General features: G+C 40.2%; 2 protein-coding genes and 1 long non-coding RNA gene across 6 annotated transcripts in view; 1 reads left to right on the plus strand and 2 right to left on the minus strand.

Annotated features, from left to right (window-relative positions):
• Positions 1-336: 336 nt before the first annotated feature.
• OXA1L (OXA1L mitochondrial inner membrane protein) lies at positions 337-13,483 on the minus strand. Its single transcript, XM_059837523.1, is given in 11 exon segments — positions 337-611; positions 1,479-1,583; positions 3,341-3,438; positions 3,441-3,504; positions 7,276-7,301; positions 7,304-7,360; positions 11,104-11,218; positions 11,221-11,249; positions 12,302-12,506; positions 13,211-13,279; positions 13,401-13,483. Coding segments are annotated over 11 exon segments (1,098 nt in total). The 5' UTR covers positions 13,458-13,483; the 3' UTR covers positions 337-338.
• LOC132322819 (uncharacterized) lies at positions 8,102-10,356 on the minus strand. Its single transcript, XR_009485178.1, has 2 exons — positions 9,304-10,356; positions 8,102-8,366 (listed from the first exon to the last, which is right to left on the minus strand). It is a non-coding gene; the product is annotated as an uncharacterized LOC132322819 (long non-coding RNA).
• A 258-nt stretch (positions 13,484-13,741) lies between the features above and the next one.
• Positions 13,742-15,653, plus strand: part of LOC132322820 (E3 ubiquitin-protein ligase RNF31-like) — a 33,319-nt gene continuing 31,407 nt past the window's right edge. For 3 of the 4 annotated variants that reach the window (XM_059837527.1, XM_059837525.1, XM_059837526.1), the window contains exons 1-2: positions 13,742-13,817; positions 14,369-14,416. The gene's annotated coding sequence lies outside the window, so the exon portion shown is untranslated. The remainder of the gene's footprint in view (positions 13,818-14,368; positions 14,417-15,653) is intronic. The other variant, XM_059837528.1, reaches the window with a different exon arrangement.

Genomic DNA, 15,653 nt, shown 5'->3' on the forward strand with positions numbered 1-15,653 from the left:
CCCAAATCCCAAAATTCTCCCAAATCCCCCCAAAATCCCCAAATTTTTTTGCCTGAAATCCCAAGAAATTTATAAAATTAAAAAAAAAATCCCTAAAATTTCCAAAATTTTCTCTAAAAACCCCAAAGTATTTTTAAAAAAGCCCCAAATACCCAAATTTTTTCCACAAAATTCCCCAAACTCCTCAAAATCCAAATTTCCCCCCAAAATTTCCCCAAAAAAATCCTAAAAAATCCCCAAAAATTGAAAAAAAATCTTAAAAAAATCCCAAAAAATTTAAAAAAACCTTTAAAAATCCCCAAAATTCCCCAAAAAATCCCCCCAAAAACCCCCAAAATCTACAAAATTTCACCCCAAATCCCAAACTCTCCCAAAATCCCCGAATTCCCCCAAAAATCCCCATTTTTTTGGCCCAAATTTCCCATTTTTTCACCTTTTTTCAGCTGTTTCAGGATCCCGCCCTTGCCCTGGGGGGCGGGGCCGGTGGGCGGAGCCGGGGGCGTGGCCAGGGGCGGAGCCACGCCCAGTTTGGCGCGGAGGGCGGGGACTCGCAGCAGCCCCGTCTGCAATAGGCTGAAGCTGTTGGACGTCAGCCAATAGGTGAAGATGGCCTGGAGGGGGGGAAGGAACCAATCAGAAGTGAGGAAACGCCCAGAGGGGGCGGGGCTAAGCGGCAAACCCGGAAGTGGCCAAAAAAATGGGAAAAAATTTAAATTTTTTTTTAAAATTTCCAATTTTCGAGTAAAAATTTTCAAGTTTTTTGAACAAATCTCCATTTTGAGGATAAAATTCCGACTTTTTGAGGAAATTTTTAGGTTTTTTAGGCAAAAAATTTTAAATTTTAACGATGAAATTTCCAATTTTAATTCAAATTTTACTGGAAAATTCCAGAATTTTGGGGAAAATTCCAGAATTTGGGGAAAATTAAAATTTTTTTGGGGAGAATCTTCTGAAAGTGACCACGCCCATTCTGGAAGAAGCCACTCCCCCTTTTAAAGGGACCGTGTTATTTTAGAGTGACCACGCCCCTTTCAGAGTTGCCACGCCCTCTTTTCACTGGCCACACCCATTTTAAAGTGACCACACCCCTTTTAAAGTGGCCACACCCCTTTGAAAGAGGCCACACCCCCTTTGAAAGACACCACACCCCTTTTTAAAGTAGACACACCCATTTTGAATGAGGCCACACCCTCATTTATGGTGGCCACACCCACTTTTGAATTGGCCACACCCATTTAAAAGTGACCACACCCTTTTGAAAAGCAGCCACACCCATTTTGGACTGACCACACCCTCTTTTAAAGAAGCCACGCCCATTTGAAGTGACCACACCCCTTTTAAATGACCACACCCACTTTAAAACTGACCACGCCCCTTTAAATTTTACTGCACACTTTTTTGAGTGGCCCCGCCCACTTTAAGTGGCCACGCCCCTGTTTAATGAGCCACGCCCCTTTTAGGCCCCGCCCCCGACTCACGGTGGGGAAGTGCACGATGAAGGGCAGGAAGAGGAGGGGGAGGAGCCTCAGGATTTGACGGACAGCTCCCGCCCCCGGCGCGGACACGCCCGTCTCCGCCCCTAACTGCAAACACAAAGGCGCCAAATCAACCTCATTTGCATACAAATGCCCGCCCCTTTTCGACATTTCTCATGAATTTCCCAAAATTTTTAAGATTTTTCCCCTAAAATCCAAAATTTTCCCCTTGAAATTCCCAATTTTCCACCCAAAATTCCCATTTCTGTCCCCAGATCCCTTTTTCTTCTAAAATTTCTACTTTTTTAACAAAAATCCCAATTTTTTAACCCAAAAAATCAAATTTTTATGCCCCAAAATCCCCATTTTTTAACCCAAAATTCTTTTCTCCAAATCCCCCTAACTCTCCCCTTTAAAATTTTTATTTTTCCCACAAAAATCCCTATTTTTTCCCCTAAAATCTCCATTTTTTTCACCTAAAATCCCCATTTTTTTACCTCAAATTTCCATTTTTCCACCCAAAACTTTTGTGCCCAAATTTCCCATTTTTTACCCCAAATCTGACTACCCCCAAATTCATTTTCCCCATAAAAATTCCATTTTTTCCTACTAAAATCCCCATTTTTTCACCTAAAATCTCCATTTTTTCACCTAAAATCCCAAAATTTTCGCCCAAAATCCCCACTTTTCACCCCAAATTCACTCCCTACTCCAAACCCCATTTCCCCCTCCAATAATTCCATTTTTCCATCTAAAATTTCCATTTTTCCCTCTAAAATAATCCCATTTTTTTTACCCAAAACCCCATTTTTCACCCCAAAACCCCCCAAAATTCCAATCTTTTTTCCCCAGAATCTTCATTTTTTACCCCAAAATTCTTTTCTCCAAATCCCCCTGACTCTCTCCTTTAAAATTTTTATTTTTCCTCTAAAATCCTCATTTTTTCCCCTAAATTCCCCATTTTTTCACCTAAAATCTCCATTTTTTCACCTAAAATCTCCATTTTCCACCCAAAACTTTTGTGCCCAAAATTCCCATTTTTTACCCCAAATCTGACTCCCCCCAAATTCATTTTCCCCATAAAAATTCCATTTTTTCCTACTAAAATCCCCATTTTTAACCTAAAATTTCCATTTTTTTACCCAAAATCCCCAATTTTCGCCCAAAATCCCCAATTTTCACCCCAAAATTCACTCCCTATTCCAAACCCTATTTCCAGCTCCAAAAATTCATTTTTTCCCCTGAAATCCACATTTTTTTCCTCTAAAATCCCCATTTTTCACCTAAAATCTCGATTTTTTCATCCAAAATCCCCAAATTTTGCCCAAAATCCCCACTTTTCACCCCAAAATTCACTCCCTACTCCCATAACTCCATTTCCCCCTCCAATAATTCCATTTTTCCACCTAAAAATCTCCATTTTTCCCTCTAAAATCCCCATTTTTTTACCAAAAACCCCATTTTTTCACCCAAAACCCCCAAAATTCCAATCTTTTTTCCCCAGAATCTTCATTTTTTACCCCAAAATTTTTTTCTCCAAATCTCCCTGACTATCCTCTTTAAAAGTTCCATTTTTCCCCCTAAAATCTCCTTTTTTCACCTAAAATCCCCATTTTTCCACCTAAAATCCCCATTTTTCCACCTAAAATCTCCATTTTTTCACCCAATTTTTTTTGCCCAAAATCCCCATTTTTCACCCCAAATCTAGAGTCCCCCAAACCCCATTTCCCCCTCCAAAAATTCCATTTTTCCCTCTAAAATCCTCATTTTTTCCCCTAAAATCTCCATTTTTTCACCTAAAACCCCCATTTTTTTTGCCCCCACTCCCATCTTTTTGCCCAAAATCGCCATTTTTCAGCCCAAACCTCGAGCACCAGCCAGGTGGAGGCCGTGACCAGCACGGGCAGGACGTAGAAGGGGTCGGGGGCGGCCAAATTGGGGAACCAGCCCAGCCCCCCTGCAGCAGCCCCGGCACCGGCGCCGCCGCCATCCCCTGCAGGGCGAAGAAAAACGACACAAACAGGGGGGTCTGGGACCCCCCAAAATCATTAATTAACTAAAAATTCATTAGGAGTTAATTAAGAATTAATTTAAAATTTTTTTGGGTTTTTTACAGAATTTTTTTCGGATTTTTTTGGCGTTTTTTATGAATTTTTTTGATTTTTTTCCAAATTTTTGGGTGATTTTTTTGGGATTTTTTGAGGATTTTTTTGGGGATTTTTTTGGGGGAATTTTAAGGCACAAATTCTTCAAAAAAAAACCCAAAATTAAAAAAATTTTTGGGATAATTTTCAGGAAATTTTGGGGGATTTGAAGAAGAATTTTTGGGGATTTTTGGGCCAAATTGGGGAACCAGCCCAGCCCCCCCAATCCCCTGCAGGGCGAAGAAAAACGACACAAACAGGGGGGTCTGGGACCCCCCAAATCATTAATTAACTAAAAATTAATAAGGAGTTAATTAAGGATTAATTAGGAATTTTTTGGGTTTTTTTACAGAATTTTTTTTTTATTTTTTTGGGATTTTTTATGAATTTTTTGGGGATTTTTTGCAGAATTTTTCAGATTTTTTTCCTTAATTTTTTAGGGAGTTTTTCAGGAATTTTAAAGCACAAATTCTTCAAAAAAAATCAGAAAAAATTCTGGGATAATTTCAGGAAATTTTGGGATTTGAAGAAGAATTTTTGGGGATTTTTGGCCAATTTGGGGAACCAGCCCTGCCCCACCAATCCCCTGCAGGGTGAAGAAAAACGACACAAACAGGGGGGTCTGGGACCCCCCAAATCATTAATTAACTAAAAATTCATTAAGAGTTAATTAGGGATTAATTAGGATTTTTTTGGGTTTTTTTACAGAATTTTTTCGGATTTTTTTGGGGTTTTTTTATGAATTTTTTTGGATTTTTTTCCAAATTTTTTGGTGATTTTTTGGGATTTTTTGAGGATTTTTTGGGGATTTTTTTGGGAATTTTAAGGCACAAATTCTTCAAAAAAAGCCCCAAAAATTAAAAAAAATTCTGGACAATTTCAGGAAATTTTGGGGATTTGAAGAAGAATTTTTGGGGATTTTTGGGCCAAATTGGGGAACCAGCCCAGCCCCCCCCAATCCCCTGCAGGGCGAAGAAAAACGACACAAACAGGGGGGTCTGGGACCCCCAAAATCATTAATTAACTAAAAATTCATTAAGAGTTAATTAAGAATTAATTTAGAATTTTTTTGGGTTTTTTACGGAATTTTTTTCGGATTTTTTCAGGGTTTTTTATGATTTTTTTGATTTTTTCCAAATTTTTGGGTGATTTTTTGGGGATTTTTTTGGGGAATTTTAAGGCACAAATTCCTCAAAAAAATCCCCCAAAATTAAAAAAAATTCTGGGATAATTTCAGGAAATTTTGGGGGATTTGAAGAAGAATTTTTGGGGATTTTTGGGCCAAATTGGGGAACCAGCCCAGCCCTCCCCATCCCCTGCAAGGCGAAGAAAAACGACACAAACAGGGGGGTCTGGGACCCCCCAAATCATTAATTAACTAAAATCTCATTAAGAGTTAATTGGGGATTAATTAGGAATTTTTTGGGTTTTTTTACAGAATTTTTTTGGATTTTTTTGGGGTTTTTTTATGAATTTTTTTGATTTTTTTCCAAATTTTTTGGTGATTTTTTTGGGATTTTTTGAGGATTTTTTGGGGAATTTTAAGGCACATATTCTTCAAAAAAATCCCCCAAAAATTAAAAAAAATTTCTGGGATAATTTCAGGAAATTTGGGGGATTTGAGAAGAATTTTTGGGGATTTTTGGGCCAAATTGGGGAACCAGCCCAGCCCTCCCCCCAATCCCCTGCAGGGCGAAGAAAAACGACACAAACAGGGGGGTCTGGGACCCCCAAAATCATTAATTAATCAAAAATTCATTAGGAGTTATTTAGGGATTAATTAGGAATTTTTTGGGGTTTTTTACGGAATTTTTTTTCGGATTTTTTTGGGATTTTTTATGAATTTTTTGGGATTTTTTGCTGAATTTTTCAGATTTTTTTCTTTAATTTTTTAGGGAATTTTTCAGGAATTTTAAAGCAGAAATTCTTCAAAAAAATCAGAAAAAATTCTGGGATAATTTTCAGGGAATTTGGGGGATTTGAAGAACAATTTTTGGGGATTTTTGGGCCAAATTGGGGAACCAGCCCAGCCCCCCTAATCCCCTGCAGGGCGAAGAAAAATGAAATAAACAGGGGGGTCTGGGACCCCCCAAAATCATTAATTAACTAAAAATTCATTAGGAGTTAATTAGGGATTAATTAGGAATTTTTTGGATTTTTTTACGGATTTTTTTTCGGATTTTTTTGGGGTTTTTTATGAATTTATTTCGAATTTTTTCAGATTTTTTTGGGAAATATTTTCGGGATTTTTAAAAGAATTTTACAGAATTTTTTTCTAATTTTTTTCATTAGTTTTTCTTGATTTTTTTAACAATTTTTGGTAATTTTTAAAGATTTTTGAGAATTTTTTTGCATAATAGAAAGATATTTTTTAAAGATTTTTCCTCCTTTTGAGCATTTTCATGGTGATTTTTTTAAAGTATTTCTGAGAATATTTAGAAACCTCAAACCTCCAAAACCTCCTGAATATTTCACAAAAATTTTAGGATTTTTTAGGCATTTTTAGGAATTTTTTTCAGATTTTTTTAAAGATTTTTTTAATTTTTTTTTTTTGGTTTTTGGGAATTTTTTTTCAAAATTTTTTTGGATTTTATCTGAATTTTAGGGATTTTTGGGCGGATTTTTTGTGAATTTTTTAGGTAAAATTCATCAAAAATTCATCAAAATTAAAAAAAAATTCTGGGATAAATTCAGGAAATTTTGGGGAATTTTTAGAAAATTTTGGGGGATTTTTAGGCCAAACTGGTGTAAAAAAATGAAACAAAACGGGGGAGGTGGGAGCCCAAAAATTAATAATTAATGAAAAACAATTAAAGACTAATTAAGGAATTTTTAGGATTTTTAATGGAATTCTTTTCGGATTTTAAACTTAATTTTTTTTGCATTTTTGGTAATTTTTCTTCTAGTTTTTAAAGGTTTTTTTGACAATTTAAAAAAAAATTCTAAATCTAAAATTCTTCTAAAATAAAGAAAAATTTGGGAATTTTTTCTTTCTTTTTTTAACAATTTTTGGGGGTTTTAAAATTATTTTTATAAGAATTTTGTGTCAAGTATGTAAAAAAATGTAAAAATTATTTTTATAACACCTCCAAGTCTAAGAAGCACAAAAAATAAAAGAATTGTAAAATTTTGGGATTTTTTAGAGATTTTTTCCTGATTTTTTTCCAATTTTTTTATGAATTTCTGGGTTTTTTTAAAGCAGTTCTAAAAATTTTTGAGGATTTTTTGAGAATTTTTAGGGAATCTTGAACCTCCAAAAATCACTGAATAATTGAAGGAATTTTTGGGAATTTTTAGAGATTTTTAAGGAATTTTTCTCATTTTTTACAGAATTATTTTAGATTTTTTAAAGAAAATTTTGGGATTTTTTAATTAATATTTTTCCCGAATTTTTGCTGATTTTTTTTTCTTTTCTAATCCTTTTTTTTAAGACTCTTTTTAATTTTTTTCTTAATTTTTTGTCTAAGAAAAACCAAAAAAGCCAAAAAATCAGAAAAAAAGACCAAAAATTTTGGGACCTCGGGTGAATTTTTACTCAAATTTTGAATTTTTAACCCCAATTTTACACCAAATTGTCCCAGATTTTTACCCAAATATTTTTGGGGAGATTTCTGAGTTTTTGGGGGGAATTTTGGAATTTTTGGGGGTTTCCAAACCTGCACGAGGGGCACCAGGAAGCCCGGAGCGGATTCACGTCGTGACGTCGCTGGTACGAAACCAATTCCGAGTAAGCCACGGCCACTGAGGGGTTAAAAAGGGGCGTGTTAGTCTGGGAGGGTGTGGCCAGCAAGCCACACCCACCTTGGGGGAGCCACACCTTAAAAATCCAGGAAAAAAAACCCCCAAAAAACTGAAAAATTACAGAAATTAAAATGGGGTGAGGCCCTTTAAGAATAAGCCACGCCCACTTGATGCCCATATATGGAAGAGGACAAACCCAAAGCGAGGCAAGTGTGGCCACGCCCATTTTGGCAGCTCCATTTAAGGTCATGCTTTTTTCCTGGCAATTACCTAATTGTCCCATTTTTATCCCAAATTTTTGGCCACTCCCACTCCAATTTAGGCCACGCCCACCTCAGCCAAGCCACACCCACCTCAGCCAAGCCACACCCACAAAAAAAAAAAAAAAAAAAAACAGAGTAAAAAACCAACAAAAATTAAAATGGGACAAGGCCCCTTTAAGAATAAGCCACACCCACTTGATGCCCATATATGGGGTGTCATTCCTGTAATGGGTGGAGCATATTAGGCCACGCCCACTTCACCAAATATGGGTGTTGACAGTTTGAAATATGGTCATGCCATTTAAGGAAATTTTAAAAGAAATTTAAGCCCCGCCCACTCTGGTTTTACCCACGCCCACCTCAGTCAAGCCACGCCCACCTCAGCCAAGCCACACCCACAAAGCCCCAAAAAAGGCAAAAATAAACAAAAAATTACTAAAAAAATTAAATTCACACATTAGCATAAGCCACACCCACATTATGTCCATATATGGAATATTATATTGCATAAGCCACGCCCACAAACATTAAACCACGCCCCTTAATTTCCATTTTTCATTGTTTAAATCCCTTTTTATTTCTAATTTTTTCTCCCAAATTTCGGCCTTAAATTTCTAGGCCACACCCACAATTTAAGAAGCCACGCCCACAAATTGACATGCACACCCACTAACCCGAGGCCACGCCATAACTATTAGGCCACGCCCCTTTAATTTTAATACATTTTTGTCCTTTTTTTTGACCTTTTTTCACCAAATTTCACCTCCCATCCCCAAAATTTTTGGCCACACCCACAATAAAAGAAAGCCACGCCCACAACCCTTAAGCCACGCCCCCTAAACCCCAGTTTAAATCAATTTAACCCCATTTTAAAACTCTTTTTACCCAAATTTTATCTTTTTTCACCCAAATTTTTCTTCCCACTCTCCCAAATCTCCCTAAATTTTTGACCACGCCCACAAGCAATTTAACCACGCCCACAACCTTTAAGCCACGCCCTTTCAAACCCCATTTTTGCTCATTTTTACCCCATTTTTTTTCGCCTTTTTTCACCCAAATTTCACCTCCAGTCCCCCAAATTTGTGGCCACACCCACAAATTAAGAAGCCACGCCCACAATCCTTAAACCACGCCCCAAACCCCATTTTTAGTCATTTTTACCCCATTTTTTAACCTCTTCTCACCCAAATTTCATCTTTTTTCACCCAAATTTCCCTCCCCACGCCCCAAACATTTTAAATTTTTGGCCACGCCCACAAACAATTTAGCCACGCCCACATCATTTAAGCCACGCCCACTTCAACTACATTTAGATGCTTTTAAAACCCCATTTTTGGTCACTTTGACCCCATTTTTTCGCCTTTTTTCACCCAAATTTCACCTCCCACTCCCCAAAATTTGTGGCCACACCCACAAATTAAGAAGCCACGCCCACAATGCTTAAACCACGCCCCCAAATCCCATTTTTAGTCATTTTAATCCCATTTTAAGACATTTTTTCCTCACAAATTTCATCTTTTTTCACCCAAATTTTCCTTCCCACTCTCCCAAATCTCTCTAAATTTTTGGCCACGCCCACAAGCAATTTAACCACGCCCACATCACTTAAGCCACGCCCATTTTAACCCCATTTAGATGCTTTCAAACCCATTTTTGGTCACTTTAACCCCATTTTTTCACCTTTTTTCACCCAAATTTCACCTCCCATCCCACAAATTTTGTGGCCACACCCACAAATTAAGAAGCCACGCCACAATCCTTAAACCACGCCCCCAAATCCCATTTTTATTCATTTTAATCCTATTTTAAGACATTTTTTCCTCACAAATTTCACCTTTTTTCACCCAAATTTTCCTTCCCACTCTCCCAAATCTCTCTAAATTTTTGGCCACGCCCACAAACAATTTAGCCACGCCCACATCATTTAAGCCACGCCCTTTTAACCCCATTTAGATGCTTTCAAACCCCATTTTTGGTCACTTTGACCCCATGTTTTCGCCTTTCTTCACCCAAATTTCACCTCCCATCCCACAGATTTTGTGGCCACACCCACAAATTAGGAAGCCACGCCCACAATCCTTAACCACGCCCCAAACCCCATTTTTAGTCATTTTTACCCCATTTTTTAACCTCTTTTCACCCAAATTTCATCTTTTTTCACCCAAATTTCTCTCCTCAACCCCCCAAATATTTTAAATTTTTGGCCACGCCACAAACAATTTAGCCACGCCACATCATTTAAGCCACGCCCACTTCAACCCCATTTAGATGCTTTTAAACCCCATTTTTGGTCATTTTTACCCCATTTTTCGCCTTTTTTCACCCAAATTTCACCTCCCACTCCCCAAAATTAGTGGCCACACCCACAAATTAGGAAGCCACGCCCACAATTCTTAAACCACGCCCCCAAATCCCAATTTTATTCATTTTATTCCTATTTTATGACATTTTTTCCTCACAAATTTCATCTTTTTTCACCCAAATTTCCTTCCCACTCTCCCAAATCTCTCTAAATTTTGGCCACGCCCACAAACAATTTAACCACGCCCACATCATTTAAGCCACGCCCACTTCAACCTCATTTAGATGCTTTTAAACCCCATTTTTGGTCATTTTTCCCCCATTTTTTTCGCCTTTTTTCACCCAAATTTCACCTCCAATCCCACAAATTTGTGGCCACACCCACAAATTAGGAAGCCACGCCCACAATCTTTAAACCACGCCCCCAAATCCATTTTTAGCCTATTTTAAGACATTTTTTCCTCACAAATTTCATCTTTTTTCACCCAGATTTTCCTTCCCGCTCTCCCAAATCTCCCTCAATTTTTGGCCACGCCCACAAGCAATTTAACCACGCCCACAACCTTTAATCCACGCCCACTTTAACCCCATTTGGATGCTTTTAAACCCCATTTTTGGTCATTTTTACCCCTACTTTTTCACCTTTTTTCACCCAAATTTTTTCACCTCCCACTCCCCCAAATTTGTGACCACACCCACAAATTAGGAAACCACGCCCACAATCCTTAAACCACGCCTCCAAATCCCATTTTTAGTCATTTTTACCCCATTTTTTAACCTGTTTTCACGCAAATTTCATCTTTTTTCATCCAAATTTCCCTCCCCACCCCCCCAATATTTTAAAATTTTGGCCACGCCCACAGCCAATTAAACCACGCCCACATCATTTAAGCCACGCCCTTTCAAACCCCATTTTTGGTCATTTTTCCCCCATTTTTTCGCCTTTTTTCACCCAAATTTCACCTCCCATCCCACGAATTTTGTGGCCACACCCACAAATTAAGAAGCCACGCCCACAAACCTTAAACCCCGCCCACCCAACCCCACTTCCGCGAATCCCCACCCCATTTTCCCTCGTTTTAATCCCGTTTTTGCACATTTTAACCCCCATTTTTCACCTTTCTTCCCCCAAATTTCGCCCCCCAAGCTCCGCCCCCCAAATCCGGAGGCCACGCCCACCCTGGTTGGGGTCGGTGCCGCGCCGGGCCTCGGCCACGCGCTGGGAGAGGCGCTGGAGCTGGGGGAGGTGCCGGGAGAGCCGGGCGGCCTCGCGCTGACCCCGCAGCACCAGCGGCGCAGCAGCAGGATTCGAGCCCCAACCGTGCCTGAAAAAGGGGGAAAAAAGCACAAAAAAAGCACAAAAAAAGCACAAAAAAAGCACAAAAGTGAACAAAATGTCAAAAATTTGAGGCGAGAACGCAAAAAACCCGGCGGAAATCGGTGAAAAAAACGAGAGGATTCCATTTAAAACCGGCAGGTTTCAACCCAAAATTCGGATTTTTCACCCCAAATTCGCCGTTTTTTTCACGATGAATTCTCCCCCAAATTCTTTCAAATTCTCCCGAAATCCCAAATTCTGAAACCTCCCCAAAAGATCTCAGGTTTTCCCCCCAAAATCTGAATTTTTCCCAGCAAAACTTTGAATTTCGCACCTGAATCACAAATTCCTCAAAAATTCCGAATTTCCCCCAAAAAACCTCTCTGAGCACTCCCAAAATCCCAAATTTCTCCCCAAAGCCTTAAATTCCACTCCTAAACCCCCAAATTCCCTCCCTAAATCCTAAATTTCCTTTTAAAACACCGAAATTTCCTCCCAGACACCCAAAATTTCCCCAAAAATCACAAATTCCCCCATGAAATTCCAATTTTTTTCTTCTCAAGCCTCCCCCAAAACTCCAAATATTCTCCTAAAACCTCCCCAAAAATCCCAAATTTCTCCCCAAAACCCCAAATTCTCTCTTTAAATCCCAATTTTCCCCCCAAAAATCCCAAATTTCTCCCCAAAACCCCAAATTCCCTCTTTAAATCCCAATTTTCCTCCCAAAAATCCCAAATTTCTCCCCAAAACCCCAAATTCCCTCTTTAAATCCCAATTTTCCCCTTTAAAACCCAAAATTTCTCTCTTAAAACCACAAATCTTCCCCAAAAATCCCAAATTTCTTCCATAAATCCCAAATTTTTCTCTTTAAGCCTCTCCAAAACTCCAAATATTCCCCTAAAACCTCCCCAAAATCCCAAATTTCCCCCGGAAAACCCCAAAAATTTTCCTGAAACCTCCCAAAAATTCCCCATAAACCCCAAATTCCTTCCCAAAACCTCCAATTTTTCCCCAAAAACGCCAAATTTTTCCCCAAATTTCCCCCCAAATTTGGCTCACCTGCAGCAATGGCTCCCCACCAGGGCAGCCCCAGGTCCAGGTGCAGAAATTCCAGAAGGTTCTGGATCATTCCCACGGGGGTGGAACCCCCCAGCCCCAGCTCCTCCAAACGGAGCTCCCCCAAATTTGGGGAATTTCCCAAAAATTCTGGAGGTTCTGGGGTTTGGGGAGGGGGTGAGGGTGGGGGAGGGGTGGGGGGAGGGGGCTGGGAGGGGTTAAAAGGAAAAAAAAAAATTAAAATCTGAGGGAAAATCGCCAAAATTTGACCCCAAATTATCAAAATTTAAAGCAAAACCCCCAAAATTTGACCCCAAACTCCTTCAATTTCACCAGAATTCCCAAAAATTGACACAAACCCCCTCAAAATTAACCCCAAACCCTCAATTCAGCCAAAGCCTCAAAATTTTCACAGAAAAACCCCAAAATTTGACTTAAAACCCTCAGATTTTCCATGAATTTCTCCCCATACCGCCCAAATTTCCCTCAAATATTCCCCGAAATCCCGAATTTCCCTCACATTCTCCCCCAAAACCCAGAAATTTCCATCAAAATTCCCCCAAAAAACCCAAATTTTCCTCAAGTTTCCCTCAAAGCCTCCAAATATTCCTCAAATTTTCCCCCAAAACTTCCAAATTTCCCTCATATTCCCCCCAAAAGCCCCAAACTTCCCTTAAATTTCCCCCGAAAACCCCCAAATTTCCCCTAAAACACCCCAAATTTCCTTTAAATTTCCACTGAAACCCCCAAATTTCCCTCATATCTCCCCCCAAACGCCCAAATTTCCCTCACAATTTCCCCAAACCCCCAAACTTCCCTCATATTTCCCCCCAAAACTCCCAAATTTCCCTCAAATTTCCTCCAAAACCCCCAAATTTCGCTCAAATCCCCCCCCAAATTTTCCCGCCTCACCTGCCCTGCGTCGCTCGCCACCCCCCTCACGGCCGGGGCTCCGCAGCACCACACGGGACCCCGAAACCTCTGCGGAAAAAACACTTTATGTGCCTTTAAAACATCAAATCCTTTATTTTAACGTCATAACCTCCCCTCAAAAAAAAAACAAAAAAAAGGGGAAAAAAGTTAAAAAATCTTCCCGGCTCACCTGAGCCCTCAGGGCGCGCAGCAGCGGCCGCAGCCGCGGGGTCGCCGCCGCCATCATGGCGGCCTGAGGGGAGCAGGAAGAAGGGCGGGGCTTAAGCCCTGAGGGGGAGTTCCTGCCAAAACCGCGGCTGCTGATTGGTCAATTGAAGCTGCGCATGCGTTTTTTTGAAAAAGGTAAAAAGCGCCATTTTTATTAAAGGCAGCCCTCAGTAAGGCGTGGCCAGAAGGAAGAGGCGGGAAATAATTCCACCAATAGAGGCTCTGCATTTTTTGCACATGCGCATTGGGGTAAGTGCAGCGCAAAGCGCCATATTAAATAAGGGTAAAAGTGAGGGCAGTGACGTCACAGAAAAGGAAACCACGCCTACTTTCCCCCTCAGGACGCGCCGCCATTTTGGATCCGCCGCCGCTCCCTGAGGTAACAACGGGGGGGTCGACCCCGCCCCAAATTTGGGAGGCCGAAAATGCTCCTAAAACCCCCCAAAATAAACCAAAAACCCTCCCAAACTTTGGGGGGGTTAAGGGGCGCCACACCCTTTAACTCATCTTGAGACCACCCCCCCGAAATTACACCGAAATTGGGGCTCTCCAGGTTCATATTGTAGTCTCTCCGAATTGGGTGTGAAAAGGTCCCAAAAATCCTCCAAAATCCTCCCAAATTTGGGGGTTAAGGAGCCCCAAACCCGCCCCCAATTCAGCATCCCCAAAACTCCCCAAATCCTCCCAAATTTTTGGGAGGTTAAAAAGCCGAGGCTGTTGAAACACCCCCAAATTTGGGTGTCAAAAGCCCCCAAAATTTACCCAAATTTGGGGCTTTTAAGGTGATCCGAACCCTCCAAATCTGGGGGTTCAAAGAAGCCCAAAAAAACCCCAAAATACCCCTGAAATCGCCCAAATTTAGCTCACGTCCCTCCCAAATACTCTCAGAAGCCCCAAAATCTCCCCAAATTTTCTCTTTCTCCCCACCAGGTGATGCCAGACCTTGCCAAAGACCCCCCAGATTTGGGGTCTCTCCAGGTGAGCCCCCCTCAACCCCCAAAATCTCCCTAAATCCTCCCAAAAATCCCCCCAAATTCCCCCAAATCTCTTCCTGATCCCCCAAATTTTGCCTAAATTCCCTAAATCCCTCCTCAAATCCCCAAAATCTCCCACATTTTTTCCCAAATTTCCCCACAATTTCCACCGAACCCTCAAAATCCCCCCTCAAATCACCCCTAAATCCCCCCAAATTCTTCTAAATCTCCCCGAAAACCTCCAAAATTCCCCCAAAATCACTCTAAAATCATTCCCAAAAAATGTGGTAAAAATCCTATAAAATCCTTTAAAAAATCATTGAGAAATACTTAAAAATCAGCCAAAAAATCCTCAAATCATCAAAAAAATCCAACAAAAATCCCATAAAATCCATAAAAAATAAAAAAAAAATCACCAAATTCATCACCAAAAATCCCATTTAAATCTTTAAGTATCCCTGAAAGATCTGTTAAAATCCCTAAAAAAAACCCGTTAAAAAAGCCATAAAATCCATGTAAAAATGCCCAAAAATCACCCTTAAATTCCCTAAAAACCACCCAAAACCACCAGATTTTTTTTCCCAAACCCTCAATATTCCCTGAATTTTCAAAATTTCCCATTTTTTCTCCCAAAATTCCCAAATTTTTCTAAAATTCGCGAATTTTCCCCTCAGGAGATGTGGGCTGCTGTGGAGGGGGCCCTGCTGCCCTGCCCGGCTGAGGCCAAGCTCCCCAAACCCCCTGTCCAAAAACCCCTTTAAAAAAACCCAAAATCCCCAGATTTTTTTCCCAATTTCCCAAAATATCTGAATTTTATCCCATATTTTCCCAAAATTTCCTTTTTTTCACCAAAATTTCCCATTTTTTCCCCTCATGAGCTGTGGGCTGCCCTGAAGCAGGCACTGCTGTGCTGCCCAGCTGAGGCCAAGCTCCCCAAACCCCCTGTGCAAAGATCCCTTTAAAAAACCCAAAAAACCCCCAAAATACCCAATTTTCTCCGCCAAAACTCCAAATTTTCCCCAAAATTTCCATATTTTCCCCCAAAATTTCCCATTTTTTCCCTATTTTCCCCTCAGGAGCTGTGGGCTGCCCTGGAGGGGTCCCTGCTGCGCTGCCCGGCTGAGGCCGAGCTCCCCAAAACCTCCCCAAAAACCTCATAAAAAAACCCCAAAATCCACCCAAAATCCCCGGATTCTTTTCCGAAAACCCCAAAATATCTGAATTTTGTCCCAAATTTTCCC

The sequence above is a fragment of the Haemorhous mexicanus genome, unplaced genomic scaffold (genome assembly GCF_027477595.1).
Source record: "Haemorhous mexicanus isolate bHaeMex1 unplaced genomic scaffold, bHaeMex1.pri scaffold_146_ctg1, whole genome shotgun sequence".
NCBI classification, from domain to species: Eukaryota; Metazoa; Chordata; class Aves; order Passeriformes; family Fringillidae; genus Haemorhous; species Haemorhous mexicanus.